General features: G+C 36.5%; 1 protein-coding gene across 2 annotated transcripts in view; it reads right to left on the reverse strand.

The window, feature by feature from the left end:
- Positions 1–506: 506 nt before the first annotated feature.
- Positions 507–16,775, reverse strand: part of LOC149804181 (threonine synthase-like 1) — a 37,754-nt gene continuing 21,485 nt past the window's right edge. For both annotated transcript variants that reach the window (XM_089954162.1, XM_089954161.1), the window contains 3 exons: positions 15,763–16,014; positions 8,346–8,436; positions 507–5,164 (listed from right to left, as the gene is read on the reverse strand). In XM_089954162.1, the coding sequence (XP_089810288.1) occupies positions 4,848–5,164; positions 8,346–8,436; positions 15,763–16,014 (660 nt within the window). In that variant the 3' untranslated portion in view covers positions 507–4,847. The remainder of the gene's footprint in view (positions 5,165–8,345; positions 8,437–15,762; positions 16,015–16,775) is intronic.

Genomic DNA, 16,775 nt, shown 5'->3' on the forward strand with positions numbered 1-16,775 from the left:
TTTTTATATGTCGTATTTTATAACTGTTATAGCTCCTAATGAACCAATAATTGACCTTGCTTTTTATTTTGAAATGGAGCCTTATACTGTCCAAAGCTTAAATCAGTCAACCTTATTTGTATAGTCATCAACCAACTGTGATTGTTAAACAACAAGGAGGCTTAATGATCCAATTTATTAACCATATATTATGTCAAAAATTGGATCTCTGTTTTGTTTTTCTTTTAATTATTAACACCCACCTCAGCCATTAGCAAAATCAGACATTGTTTTTACAATCACTGGTTACAATAGGGTCACACTTTTTAAAGTTTTTCCACACATATGATCATGTGATCAATTTTTAACTTTAACATGCCACAAAAATTTGACCAGTCAGAGATAAGGAAGTACGCATAGGTCTATCATAGACAACATACTCTTCTTACACAGCAGTCATCTATTATAGAATAGTCCCATATTTATGTGATTTGTGGGATTAAAGAAATGATAATAATAAAATGACAACTTGTTATTGCTTTTATTTTTGTTTTCTTTTTAATGTAACAAAAATCATAAAGGCATATACATGTAGGCATAGGACATAAATTAGTGGATAAAAGCAAAATGATAATGCCAAATCATAATAGTTGGCAGGTATGACCTGGCCACCATTGTAAAAATCAACAGTGAGTAATAATTTTCATTCGGAAATTGTTTGATGACATTTAAAATGCATAGCATTCCATAGTCCATGCTGGACAGACTGGTTAAATGTATATTAATATTACAACAGTTATTTTGTATTTTTGAGAGAGAGATGTATAAAAGGTGAAGTTGTTTGCATTTAAAACATGCACAATGGAGAGAATGTTGGCATACCTCTATGCTACTTTGATGTAATGTGGCTGACATTTCTTTGGATATTGTACTTTTGGAAATTGTACATGATCTAAGCACACTGCTAACTACAATAGCTGCTAACTTGTGCTAAAAAAATCAGCCTAAATTAATATAAAGTACACTATCCATAGCAACTATTAAAATACGGAAAAATGAATTTTGCCAGACTAGACAATACTAGCTTCAGAAAGTGCAATGAATAAATTACCAAATATATAAAATGTAAAAAAATGTTATCAGCTCTTTTTTTTTTGGACAAGTTCAGGAAGTAAAAATGACCAAGTGGACCTAGCACTTATTTGAGAGGTGCACATCTGGAGTATGGCCAAGCTGTAAACTCTATAACCCTATTACACCCATCAATCATACACCAAAATAATGGGAATTAAAGGTTCTTTGAACAATACATAATATATACAAGGTCTTTTTTAAATAGCCAGTACAATCAGTGAGGAAAACTGGGGAAATTCTTTCTCTTTAAAAGTCTAACCCTATGCAAAATACGAAACTGTAGAGTGTCACCATTACAACAATCCACACTGAATAAACTGGTTAAATAAATATTAGTATTACAACAATCCACATTGAATAAAACATTAAAACATGAATAATCACCCACCCCTGTACAACACAGCCATTAAATGTGCATAAAATACTAATCCTAAACACAAAATTAACCAAAGTCACCACAGCATAAAATTTGAGTCACAGTGACTGGCTTTTGGAAAGGCAATGTTGTACTTTGGAAAATACATGTACATAAGAAAACTGTTACTCTGGGGCTTGCAACAATTAAGAAATTGACCAAAGCGCAAAACTTAACTGAAATCACTGAAGCATAATAGTTAGGTTCAAATGAGCTACTTTTGGTGGCTGTTGTATTCACCAACATTTACATAACAAACTACATGATTCTGTGGCCACTAATGCCCAAGAAACTGACAGAAGTGTAAAGCTTAACCTGGGTCGCAGTGACCTACATTCTAATAGAATGGTCTTGTACTCATGATGATACATCTACAAAGAAAGTTTGCTGACTTCCTGGGCCACAGTAAAAACTTACCAGGGCCACAGTAAAAACTTACCAGGGCTCAAAGTAAAAACTCACCAAGGCTCACAGTAGAAACTGACCTAAACATAAAACTTAACCAATATGTGATGAATTAATGGTTGTATGTACAATAAAACAAATGAAACCAATATGTGATGGACAGATGGATTAATGGTTATATGTGCAAAAAAACAAATGTAACATACACGCCAACCCCACAGAAGGATATAAGCATAATATAAGCAAAAAGCATAATTTGGGCGTAAAAAGTGTAATCTATATTCTATGTGCTAAAATTACAGCATGTACAAAAAAAATGCACTTTAGCTACTGACCTGGTTAAAATTCTTGTCACAAAGGGTAAAATCCACATGGATTAGAACCAGAATACAAACACAAAATATACTGAAAAATTATTTATACTCAGCACTCACTTCAACTAGTCTACATGTGTAATTTTTCTGAGTGAAAGTGAACTGGAATTCTGCAATGAGCACGATCATGTTCATTACATCATTATCATATTCTACTTTTAAAGTTTGTAAAGCGGTGTTGATTTGTCCTTTTTCTTATCTGACATGTTTTGAAGTTGGAAAAGATCAATCTGCTCTAACATTTTACATCATATCACATCTATAACTTACACCATAAAGCAATTCACTTAACATATGGTGCCATTTTCTTTAAAAGTATAGACAGGTCTGCTAACGAACTAACTTATCAATAATAATGAATCTGTGAGGCAAAGTTCATATTTGATAAAACACATGTTTTCTTGGAAATGGGTCATTTACAGTTGCTATAAACAGCAAATAATGAAAGTACTCTTATGCTATGATTAGCAGTCATCTTTTAAGTCAAATTAAAGAGATGATAATAAAAATGACAAAAACAACTTTTTATTGCTTTATTTTAATTTTTTTGTAATATACCCAAAAAATCTTAATCCACAATATGTGAGCATAAAACATAATCTGATGACAAAAGGATAAGTCCAAAACTATTAATGGTTGGCATTTATGAACTAATATGTGATGGACAGATGGATTAATGGTTGTATGTACAATAAAACAAATATAAACAATATGTAATGGACAGATGGATTAATGGTTGTATCTACAATAAAACAACTGAAACCAATATGTGATGGATAGATGGATTAATGGTTGTACATACAATGGAACAACTGAAACCAATATGTGATGGATAATGGATTAATGGTTGTACATACAATGGAACAACTGAAACCAATATGTGATGGACAGATGGATTAATGGTTGTACATACAATGGAACAACTGAAACCAATATGTGATGGACAGATGGATTAATGGTTGTACAGACAATGAAACAACTGAAACCAATATGTGATGGATAGATGGATTAATGGTTGTACAGACAATAAAACAAATGAAACCAATATGTGATGGACAGATGGATTAATGGTTGTTATGTACAATAAAACAACTGAAACCAATATGTGATGGATTAATGGTTGTATGTACAATAAAACAACTAAAACCAATATGAGATGGACAGATGGATTAATGGTTGTACATACAATGAAACAAATATAAACAATATGTAATGGACAGATGGATTAATGGTTGTATCTACAATAAAACAACTGAAACCAATATGTGATGGACAGATGGATTAATGGTTGTATGTACAATAAAACAAATCAAACCAATATGTAATAGACAGAGTAACAGTTGTATATACAATAAAACAAACCAATATGTGATAGACAGATAGAGTAATAGTTGTATGTACAATTAAACAACTATAACCAATATGTAATAGACAGATGGAGTAATGGTTGTATGTACAATTAAACAAATATAACCAATATGTGATAGACAGATGGAGTAATGGTTGTATGTACAATTAAACAAATATAACCAATATGTGATGGATAGATGGAGTAATGGCTGTATGTACAATAAAACAACTAAAACACAAAATGACCATTCCACATTCATGGCACAGCATAGAAAAACAATGAATGGTTTGTACTGCATGTCAGAGTAGGAAACTACCACTGTAGCAATAGTAATTAATTAACATTATGAAGTTAACAAACTAACTTTTTCTGTTCTAATCCCAATGAGAAACCAAAAGAAAGTTTACAAAAACTCCTACAGTTTACCATGCAAATTAAGGCATGGGAACAAGTTAGTTTTAATGACTGGAAATGAAGTTAGAAATTACTCATGTCACGTAACAGAACTAATTCACATGGCAGTGACAAAGTTTTAGAAAACAGGGTACTGTAACCCAAAGATGAGAAATACCTCACTGAAGGTATCAAGTCATTGGGTGTTCATGACAGCTAACTCTAGTCCCAGTACAAGGATCAGTAATGCCTTAGTGAGGTTATGAAGTCACTAAGTGTTTTTGACAGCTAACTCCAGTCCTCATGTGACTGCATGCACACATAAATAAAGGAACCAGTCATCATGATTTTATGTACACACATAAATAAAGGAACCAGTCATCATGATTGTAGGTACACACATAAATAAAAGAACCAGTCATCATGATTGTATGTACACACATAATTAAGGAAACCTATCATCATGGCTGTAAGCAAAGTTAAAAACATTTTACATACATAAAAAAGGAACCTGTTTACATGACTGTTGCCAAAATTATAGACATTTTTGCTAAGTGTCGTAACTCAGAGCAACATCATGCATAATTATGCTACTGACACATGTTACAAGTCAGTTCTTGATTGATAAACTTTATTTCTGATGCAAGCATGCATAATAATATGACTGACACATTCTTCTTATTCTTGGCATCCATCCGTGTAAGGGAGACGATGGCACATATATTCAGGCAAAGCCTGCCTTTAATTCTACAGCAAAATGAAAATTATGTTCCACAAATATCTAAACTTGTAAGTACTATAATCTATTAAGAAAGTTGTAAATTTCTGAAACAATGTCACTGTAATCTGAACTGCATACTGTGGAATGAATTACTGGCCTGGAAACTGAGGAAGATAATTTTGTATGTGGGGCAGGTAACGTGGCCAACTTGTGAAGTTCCACAAGCATTTCACTGGCACTCAATCCTAAAGACTTTTTACCCATAAAGGCAAGGACATCTGAAGCAAATTTGGCAGGGTGTGCAGTAGATGCGATGATCAGGGGACGGTCCCTTTGATTCAGTGACATGGAAACATGAGTTCCAACAGCAGTGTGTGGGTCTAGAAGATAGCCTGAAATGTCAGAGTTTTATTGTTTAAATATATGTCATCATGACCTTGACTTTAACTCCATCCATCCATCCAGGAGTCAAGCCAATTCTGATGCAAGAAAATACAGGAATAAAGACATTATGCCATCCAAAAGTTCAGAGAAAAAACCCCAACAGGAATTATAAATGTAAAAAGGAATTCTATAAGAATGACTGTATTGTATCAAGACCTTTTTCTACCAGCTATCAAAACAGAAATGCATAAATGAAGCAATTTTCAATAAAGTTCATGGTACTAAGTGTACAAATAACTCCCACAACTGTGAATTGTCGAACACCTTTTTCTCACCATTACTCACTGTCATAACTCTGAATTGTAGAACCTCTCTTTGCCTTTCCATTTCCTCACTCTGTCTTAACTCTGAACTGTCAAACCTCTTAATGTCTTTCTGTTACTCACTCTGTCATAACTCTGAATTGTCAAACTTCTCTACGCCTTTCCATTACTCCATGTCATAATTCTGAATTGTCAAACAGCTTAATGTCTCTCCACTACTCACTTTGTCATAACTCTGAATTACCAAACCTCTTGATGTCTTTCTGTTACTCTCTCTGTCATAACTCTGAACTGTCAAACCTCTCTATGTCTTTCCACTATTCACTCTGTCATAACTCTGAATTGTCAAACCTATCAATGTCTTTTCATTACTCACTGTCATAACTCTGAATTGTCAAGCCTCCCTATGCGTTTCTATTATTCACTCTGGCATAAACCCAATTATTTAACTTCTTTATGTAGTTTCACTAACAACACCTATAATTCTGAATTATCACACCTGTTTATATCTTTCCACTTCACATTCTGTCATTTATCTCAGTACATTCCTTTTATCTTTTATATCATTTTGTTTTCTAAAAATTGTACATCTACATCATGATATTAAAATGTTAATAACAAGGAATTGTTTTAAGATGTGAATAACAAGGAATAGTTTTAAGATGTAAATAACAAGGAATTGTTTAAAGATGTGAATAACAAGGAATTGTTTTAAGATGTGAATAACAAGGAATAGTTTCAAGATGTGAATAACAAGGAATTGTTTTAAGATGTGAATAACAAGGAATAGTTTTAAGATGTGAATAACAAGGAATTGTTTTAAGATGTGAATAACAAGGAATTGTTTTAAGATGTGAATAGCAAGGAATAGTTTTAAAATGTGAATAACAAGGAATTGTTTTAAAATGTGAATAAGAAGGAATTGTTTTAAGATGTGAATAACTATAGTTTTTTTAATATGAATAGCAAGGAATAGTTTTAAAATGTGAATAACAAGGAATAGTTTTAAAATGTGAATAACAAGGAATAGTTTTTAAATGTGAATAACACATCAATATTTTAAAAGATGTGAATAACAAGGAATCATTTTAAAATGTGAATAACAAGGAATAGTTTTAAAATGTGAATAACATGGAATAGTTTTTAAATGTGAATAACAAGGAATAGTTCTCAGATGTGAGTAACATGGATCAGTTTTAAAATGTGAATAACAAGGAATCATTTTAAAATGTGAATAACAAGGAATCATTTTAAAATGTGAATAACAAGGAATAGTTTTTAAATGTGAATAACAAGGAGTAGTTTTTAAACGTGAATAACAAGCAATAGTTTTTAAAAGTGAATAACAAGGTTTTTAAATGTGAATAACAAGGAATAGTTTTAAGATGTGAGTAACAAGGAATCATTTTAAAATGTGAATAACAAGGAATAGTTTTAAATATGAATGATACTGGAAAATGTTTTTATATGTGAATAACACAGGAATAGTTTTTAAAATGTAAATATTACTAGAAATGTTTTACATATGAATAACACAAGAATAGTTTTTAATCAGAAAATTGTTGCATGATGAAGACATGAATTATGTTGAATAACCTAGATTCAAAATATGAAACAATTCATATCTTTCACTACCAACAACAGAAGATAAAATAAAATATCTTTTGTTACTGGAAATTAAACCTTGTATTTTAGTCATTATAAAGTTTACCATAGTGATACAGTCTTTACATAAATAGGATGAAAAGGTTAATTCAAATTTGTATCTTCAAAGTCTGAAGTCCGCAATATTCACAATGAAATCTATTTCAAGGTAGCAATGGGGGTGGGGGTGAGAGAAGCTTGCTGATGAGTAAAACATTTAAAGTACTGCCAAAATAACTTAGTGTTATTGAAATATATAAATTTTTTACAGCTTAGATCTGAAACCATAACTGAAATCAAATAATAACATTAAAAGCATGCATGACTTTGTCAGAGTTGTTTACCTCGACGAGTCAAACTTCCACAGGAAAACCTTTTTTTATATTATATTTACCAACCTCTACATTACAGCATTTGGAAGAATTACACAATTTTTACTTTCATATACAGTATGAATGCAAGGCAGTGAATTAAACCAAAATCAAATTTAGATGTTTTAAATCATCCGATGTTTTGAATGTGACTGTTACAATCCTTATATTGAAACTTTAACACAACATGATACATAAATTGCAGTTAAAAACATTGACATTTTTTTTTAAAAACCCAGAAGAATGGCAAGCACTTTGCTCATTTATTTATACCACCACCTCTCCTGCATTCAAACCCTACCCAATGATGGTGATGAATTTATGTGGATCAGACAGAATTTTACATTTGCTTCAAGAGAGGAAATTAAACAAAATTCAATTTACGAATTTTAAATGAATATGACTATTACAACTGTAATCAAAACTTCAATGCACATATATATTTCTTTCTAGCTCGATCAGTGTATAAAATGCATTAACAACTATACCTCAACATTCCAGACCAGGTAGTATTTTTTAAACCAGAGAAATTTTATCAAAATATAGGAAAATATACTTGTCCCTAATTTTAAAGAACTTACAAGAAACCTGCATTCTACATTTAAATATTACTCCCCTTTCAAATTCTACAGTTGTTTTGTAACGGACACATGATAAAATAATATTTCCAGTGACTTTATAATTTTCATTCTTTCTTTTATTTCATATAACAAGTCTCAAGAAAACATACCTAATCATATCTTAAAAATTCCTTCTTTGTTCTCACTTGTATATTATTTTAATTTCTAGGTCTCCATACCATGTATAATTTTAATGCTACAGGGTAACAAGTGTAAGCAAAGGAATTTTACCAGTCTTCTTAAGAATCCGATTGACTGTATTACTACACTGGTCTTCAGAACACCAACCAGCAACCATGGTTTTCTGCATTGTCCTCAACACCTGCCATATAATAATACATTTCAAAAACTGACTGATTACATTTCAAATGATTTTATGTGACTCAAACATCTCTGACTATGTCTATATAACACAGAAGCTGCCACTAAAATGTGGTTTACTTGTAGATAAGCTTGATTCATAGGGGTCATAACATGGTAAAGGTTTCATCCGAAAATATTAGAATTGACCTAGGTCTTCTAAACCTCAAAATTCAATCCTTCAAACATTAGAGGACAAATTTGTGATGGATTTGACCTGAAGTCACAAACTAACATGGATATTTGCCTCCTCCAGATAACATGGCACAGCTAAAAGCATGCTATAATGCACTCCATTCTGACATGAATTCTGTTATTACATGATCAAAGCAAGATGCCCAAATCTGAACCTTTTTCACTCATTAATCTCAACGGATTTTCATGTCGAGAAAATTGTATTACCAAAATAAATGATAAATTCTTTTCGTTAATCTGGCAAGACATTTAACTGTTGAAGTAAAAAGGTTGTCTTTTTTAAATATAATGCTGGATTTCATATCACTTGGATATACATGGGCCCTTACCACTGTGAAGTTGGGCTTCCTATCACTTGAATATACATGGGCCCTCATCACTGTGAGGTTGGGGTTCCTATCACTTGAACAAGGGGCCCCGAGTGGCCGAGTGGTCTAAAGTGCTCACCGTTCTGGATCACTGCCATCTCACCTCTGTCTACCTGAGTTCGAGTCCAAGGCTCGGCTAGCATGGTACGTGGGAAAGCCTGCCAGTAGCTTCTCGTGGGCGGTGGTTCTTCCTTCACCAGTTATACTGGCCGCCATGTATAGCCTATCTTGTGCTGAAAAATGGCGTTAAACCCTAGAACAACAAGAACAAATCACTTGAACATACCTGGGCCACTCATCATTCTGATGCTGGCCACATCATTACTTGAATATACATGGGCCCCTTGTCACTAGGATGCTTTGTTTCCTATCACTGATATACAATGACAACTTGTCATTGTGATGCTTGGTTTCAGATCAGTGATATACAGTGACAACTTGTCACTGTGATGCTAGTTTCCTATCACTGATATACAATGATAACTTGTCACTGTGATGCTTGGTTTCAGATCAATGATATGTAGCAACAACTTGTTACTGTGATGCTAGTTTCCTATCACTGATATACAATGATAACTTGTCACTGTAATGCTTGGTTTCATATTATTCAGGTATAAACAGGACATTTGTTGTGATGCTCAAATACATAAAACTCAGATATACATGGACAACTTGTCACTGTGATGATTGGTTTCATAAAACTCAGTCACACATGGGACATTTGCTATTGTAACCCTAGGATATGTATCACTCAGACATGGCCCACTGTCACTGTGATGCTAAGCTATTTATAACTTAGATAATTTATACAGATACACATGGGCCACTTTTCACTCTGATACCTGGCAATGTATCACTTAGATTCACATGGGCCACTTGTGATTGTGATCCTAGGCTACATACCACACTGACATGCATGGGCCACTTGTCATTGTGATTCTAGGCTATGTATCAATTAGATATACATGGGCCACTTGTGATTGTGATTCTAGGCTACATACCACACTGACATGCATGGGCCACTTGTCATTGTGATTCTAGGCTACATAACACTGACATGCATGGGCCACTTGTCATTGTGATTCTAGGCTATGTATCAATTAGATACACATGGGCCACTTATCATTGTGATTCTACACTAAGTTCCACACCATACACATTACTGTGTATCTAGACTATGTACCTGGAGGTGGATTTGGTTGTCAGAGGCTCTATCAGACGCAAGCCATTGGGAGATTTCCAAGGGAAGTGGGTGCTTATCTCCCACAACCACCCCTGGCGATGACAACCCTTGAAACCCAGAAGCTCGCCTGTCATCCCTTCTCCAGTCAGTTTAAACAGGTTCTGCCACTCGTGAAGGCCTAGAGCTGGATTAACGTTTGACTCAGAACCCCCCAACGGCAGTGCCAAAGAAAGATGGGATTACATCAGAGAGACTGTATACAGCACAGCCACACAGATCTTTGGTAAGAAGCAATCAAAGAACAATGACTGGTTTAAGGCTAACTCTGCCACACTCATGCCAGTCATAGAAGAGCGTCGCAGTGCTCACCTGCAATACAAGCGATCCCCCTGTCAGAAGACACTACAGGCATACAGGTCTACCAGAAGCAAAGTGCAGAGATTAGCACGGCAGTGTGCCAATAAATACTGGCTTCAGCTCTGTCAGAGTATCCAGTCAGCAGCAGATATTGAAAACATCAGAGGCATGTACGATGGCATAAAGAAAGCAATGGGTCCCACGAAGAAACTGACAGCACCACTGAAGTCTGCCACAGGCAATACCATCCACAACAAGGGCAAGCAGATGGAGCGTTGGGTAGAATACTACTCCGAACTGTACTCCAAAGAGAACCATGTGAACAATGATGCCCTCAACGCCATTGAAAACCTCCCTCCAATGGCCGAACTGGACGAGAAACCTACTGTAGATGAACTAAAGAAGGCCTTAGAGAAACTGTCCCTAGGTAAAGCCCCAGGGAAGGATGGCATCACAGCAGAACTCATCAAGTGTGGATGTAGCGTGCTTCTCACACACCTGCACGACCTCCTCTGCTAGTGCTGGGACGAGGGGGCAGTGCCTCAGGACATGAGAGATGCTAACATCATAACCCTGTACAAGAACAAGGGCGACAGAAGTGACTGCAACAATAACAGGGGCATATCACTTCTCAGCATCGTGGGTAAAGTTTTCGCACGCGTCATCCTGAACAGACTGCAGACGCTTGCTGACAGAGTTTACCCAGAGTCGCGGTGCGGGTTCCGCGCAGAGAGGTCCACAATTGACATGATCTTCTCTGTCAGGCAACTGCAGGAAAAATGCAAAGAACAACACAGACCCCTCTTCCTGGCTTTTATAGACCTCACCAAGGCATTCGATCTGGTCAGCAGAGACGGACTCTTCACAATCCTGGCGAAAACTGGTTGCCCTCCAAAGCTGCTAAGCATGATCCAGTCCTTCCATGATGACATGAAAGGCACAGTGCAGTATGATGGCTCAACATCCGACCCTTTTGACATCCGCAGTGGAGTTAAACAGGGCTGTGTCCTTGCCCCCACACTCTTCGGCATCTTCTTCGCAGTCCTGCTCAAGCACGCCTTTGGGACGTCCACAGAAGGGACTTACCTGCACACACGATCAGACGGCAGACTGTTCAACCTGGCACGACTGAAGGCAAAGAGCAAAGTGTGTGAAGTAACCATCAGGGACATGCTCTTTGCAGACGATGCTGCTCTAGCCACCCATACAGAAGCTGAGCTTCAGTGCCTGATGGCCCGCTTTAAAAAAGCATGTGATGAGTTTGGGTTAATCATAAGCCTAAAGAAAACAAACGTGATGGTTCAGGACACGGACCCCCCCAAGCATCATCATCAACAACTACGAACTTGAGGTGGTGAGCCAGTTCATGTATCTCGGCTCTACCATCACCAACAACCTCTCGCTCGATGCTGGGCTCAACAAGCGGATCGGAAAGGCATCAACAACTCTCTCCAGGTTGTCGCAGAGAGTGTGGAACAACAGCATGCTGACCATGAACACTAAGATCACCGTGTACCGTGCATGCGTGCTAAGCACTCTCATGTATGCCAGTGAAACCTGGACTCTGTATGCCTCACAAGAGAAAAGACTGAGCGCCTTTCATATGCAATGCCTCCGACGCATTCTTGGGATCACCTGGAGTGATCGAGTAACAAACAACGAGGTGCTCGAGCGTGCCAAGATTCCCAGCATGATCACACTCCTCCACCAACGTCGCATCAGATGGCTGGGCCATGTACGTCAGATGGATGACGGACGGATCCCCAAAGACATTCTTTATTCGGAACTTGCCTCTGGCAAAAGGTCGATCGGACGGCCACATCTCCGCTTCAAGGATGTCTGTAAGCACGACATGAAAGCCCTTGATATTGATGTCAACACCTGGGAAGAGCTCGCTCTAGACAGATCAAGCTGGCAACATGCTCTGATCACTGGTCTGAAAGCCGGAGAGGACAAGCAACGCTTGCTAGCTGATGAAAGACGATCGCAGAGGAAGAAGAAGCAGCTTCAACCAACACCTGACACAACCTTCAAGTGCAGCAAGTGCAGCAGGGACTGCCACTCCCGCATTGGACTACTTAGCCACAGCAGACACTGCACAACCACCAACTGAGACATCTCTCATGGGCGCAGTTCCATCATCTCTCGAGACTAATGGATGCCAACACAGACTATGTACCACACTGATATACATGGGCCACTTGTCATTGTGATCCTAGGCCATGTATCATGCTGATACATATGGGCCACTTACCATCGTGATCCTAGGCTCTTTACCACTCTGAAATATGTGGGCCACTTTTCACTGTGATGCTAGACTATGTAACATTTATTGTATATGGACATTGACTGGAACACAGCCATTTAAGTTTTAGGGATGTAGAGATCTAATGTTATAATCAAATATGTTGCTCCCTGTTTTTGCTGTATAGTAGTAGAAAGCCATAGTTATCAACATATTCAAAAAATGACTTTAACATTTTTGGTTGAGATCGCTCTTTACCTACCAAACTTCCTTGAAGTTAGTTCCCCAGTAAACAGGCCACACTGTACTGTTTACTGAGATCCATCGTATATATATCAGGAGAAATGAAATTCAATGACTTTTCAATGACAACTCAAGATATCAATTGTTCTACTAAAGTTACTAATTAAAATACAAGAAACAAATACAAAAACAATACAGAAATAAATGTAATGAAATATGAAAGGGAAATGATATCTATACAAAAATTATTTTAATCGGACACAGAAGTTAACCACTTAACTGCTCTTCAGCTTTTGTACATTCTCCTCCAACTGCAACTCCAGTGCTTTCACTTCAGAGATGCTGCCAGGATTTTATCTACTGGGGGATAAGGATGCTCCCACTTGTCACCAAAACAAGAGGGATTAGAACACAGTGGAGGGGGAGGAGGAAACACTTCCCATGGATTTATGATAATGATGGAATGCTAGCACAAGATGGAAAATTGAACCATACTTCCAGCTGTCACACAACATATACTGACACAAGAGTAAAACTTTCCATCATATTTAATTTTTAAGCAAAATCTCTAAAATTCAATGACTTTCAATGACCTAGGTGAAATATCATGACTTTCAAGGCCTTGTATTAAGGTGTTAACTTTTCAATGACCCTTAATGACTGTGAAGAGCCTGGCAACTGTTGCTATGTTCATCTAAGTATAATACGAGACCAATACCCATGCATGAGTTGTACTTTTAAAACAATTTAAAGCCTGAATAAAAGTTCGTTATTAGAAACTCCCAATGTCCCATTTGTACATGTTATTGTTGGTAAAAATCAATCCCTTCGGACATAAACAACATACATGAATATTTCCTAAAATATACAACATAATGTTTTATAAGTTTGTGCAAGTTTATTATCAAGAAATTAATTATTTGGATTTAAATGGACTCTAGTTGAGAACAATCTAGAGGTTTGAAATTCTTAAATAATTATTTAGTGATCCAGAAATATATAAACAAGCATAAAGAAACATAAGTATAATGCATCTTTTTTCACATTTTCCTCAGATTACTTTACTTAACAAAACAGATTATGATCTATGCTAGCTGGATTCAGATTTATCATAATAGGGAATTCAGACACATCATGATCTGTGTTAGGGGATTCAGAAATGTTATGATCTATACTAGCAGGAATCAGACACATAAAAACCGGTGCTAGAGGGATTAGTGCACACCATGAACTAAACTAGGAGGAATCAGACATTATAATATGTGTCAGGAGAATTCAGATATGTCATCATGCTTTATGCTAGGAGAATTCAGACACATCATAATCTGTACTAGAAGGATTCAAGCACATCAGCAAGCTCTATGCTTGGAGGATTCAGACCATGTTCCATGCTACGAGGATTTAGACATATCATAATCTGTACTAGGAGGATTTAGACAGATCATGTTCCATGCTAGGAGGATTCAGACAGATCATGTTCTATGCTAGGAGGATTTAGATAGATCATGTTCTATTCTAGGAGGATTTAGACAGATCATGCTCTATGCTAGAAGGATTTAGACAGATCATGTTCTATGCTAGGAATTTTTTGAAAGATCTTGCTCTATGCTAGAGGATTTAGACAGATCATGTTCTGTGCTAGGAATATTTTGACAGACCATGTTCTATTCTAGGAGGATTCAGACAGATCATGTTCTGTGCTAGGAATATTTTGACAGATCATGTTATATGCTAGGAGGATTCAGACAGATCATGTTCTGTGCTAGGAGGATTCAGACAGATCATATTCTATGCTAGGAGGATTCAGACAGATCATGTTCTATGCTAGAAGGATTTAGACAGATCATGTTCTATGCTAGGATGATTCAGAAAGATCATGTTCTATTCCAGAAGGATTTAGACAGATCGTGTTCTATGCTAGGAGGATTTTGACATATGTTCTATTCTAGGAGGATTTAGACAGATCATGTTCTATTCTAGGAGGATTTAGAAAGATCATGCTCTATGCTAGGAAGATTCAGACAGATCATGCTCTATGCTAGGAAGATTCAGACAGATCATGTTCTATGCTAGGATGATTCAGACAGATCATGCTCTATACTAGGATGATTCAGACAGATCATGCTCTATGCTAGTATGATTTAGACACATAATCAATGCTAGGAGGATTCATATACATCATGATCTGTGACAGGCAGATTAACAATTATACTTCTTCTTTCACATTTTTGATAGAATTACTGTTATTGATAAAATGAGATCCATTGCTGGGTACAGAAGTACTTCAAATATTTATACCATTCAGTTGCCAATTTCCTAAATATGTATGTACCTAAACATTGTTCTCCACTTAACTGATTTGTCTAATTAATTATTGCAAGAAACGTTGTATAACATGTTGGCACTTTACGTACACAATAGCGGGGGCTCTCCCTGTATGCATTGGAGTGCTCATTATATTATTATGAAGACAATAACAACTAGTTCTACTGGTACTGGAACAGTATTATCATAAAGTTGGCCATCACTGGTGAATACATATATTTAAATCAAAATGAGTTTACCAAATGAAGACAAATATGACATCAATAATGAAAGTGGCAATGTGTTTGTCTTGTCTCCAAAATCATTTATTGAAACAATGTTAAAAACTGCTTTAATCCCCTATGATGTTGTCAGAGGGAAGTCACATCCTACCTCCACTGGTACCGTAAAGTGCTGATGTTCTGCCAAGCTTGTGAAACACTTCTTGACAATATTGGCTGACCTATCTGTTATGTGGTAGAGATACCGCTCCAAGTTTGATGACACCAGAATGTCTATTGATGGTGATGAGGTTCTTAACACATGTCGCTTTCTCAGGTCATATACCCCTGTGTTGATAAAATCTGTGAGTACATTATTGGTGTTGGAGGCACAAATCAAGCGATGAAATGGCACACCCATCTCCTGAAAGGAAATAAAATTGGTTTTTTTTGAGATATAAATTGTGCTTCAGTCACTGTAGATACTGAAAGTCTTGTATGAATGAATACAAGATTTGTATAAATAATAATATGCATATAAACAAATGGTTCGATGGTTCGAGTTATGTCTTGTTGATCTGACCCCAACTGCTCCCATACAATTCATCTGACCGCAACTGCTCCCATACAATTCATTTGACCCCAACTGCTCCTATACAATTCGTCTGACCCCATGTGCTCCCATACAATTCGTCTGACCCCAACTGCTCCCATACAATTCATCTGACCCCAACTGCTCCCTTACAATTTGTCTGACCCCAACTGTTCCCATACAATTCATCTGACCCCAACTGCTCCCATACAAATCATCTGAACCCAACTGCTCCTATACAATTCATCTGACTCCAACTGCTCCCATACAAATCATCTGAACCCCAACTGCTCACATACATTTCATCTGACCCCAACTGCTCCCATACAATTCATCTGATCCCAACTGCACCTATATAATTCATCTGACCCCAACTGCTCCCATGCAATTCATCTGACCCCAACTGCTCCTATACAATTTACCTGACCCAAACTGCTTCTATACAATTCATCTGACCCCAACTGATCCTATACAATTCATCTGATCCCAACTGCTCCCATACAATTCATTTGACTCCAACTGCTCCCATAATATTCCTCTGATCCCAACTACTCCCATATAATTTATCTGACCCCAACTGCTCCCATACAATT

Source organism: Sinohyriopsis cumingii, chromosome 3 (assembly GCF_028554795.1).
Source record: "Sinohyriopsis cumingii isolate HCF-2022 chromosome 3, ASM2855479v2, whole genome shotgun sequence".
Taxonomy (NCBI): domain Eukaryota; kingdom Metazoa; phylum Mollusca; class Bivalvia; order Unionida; family Unionidae; genus Sinohyriopsis; species Sinohyriopsis cumingii.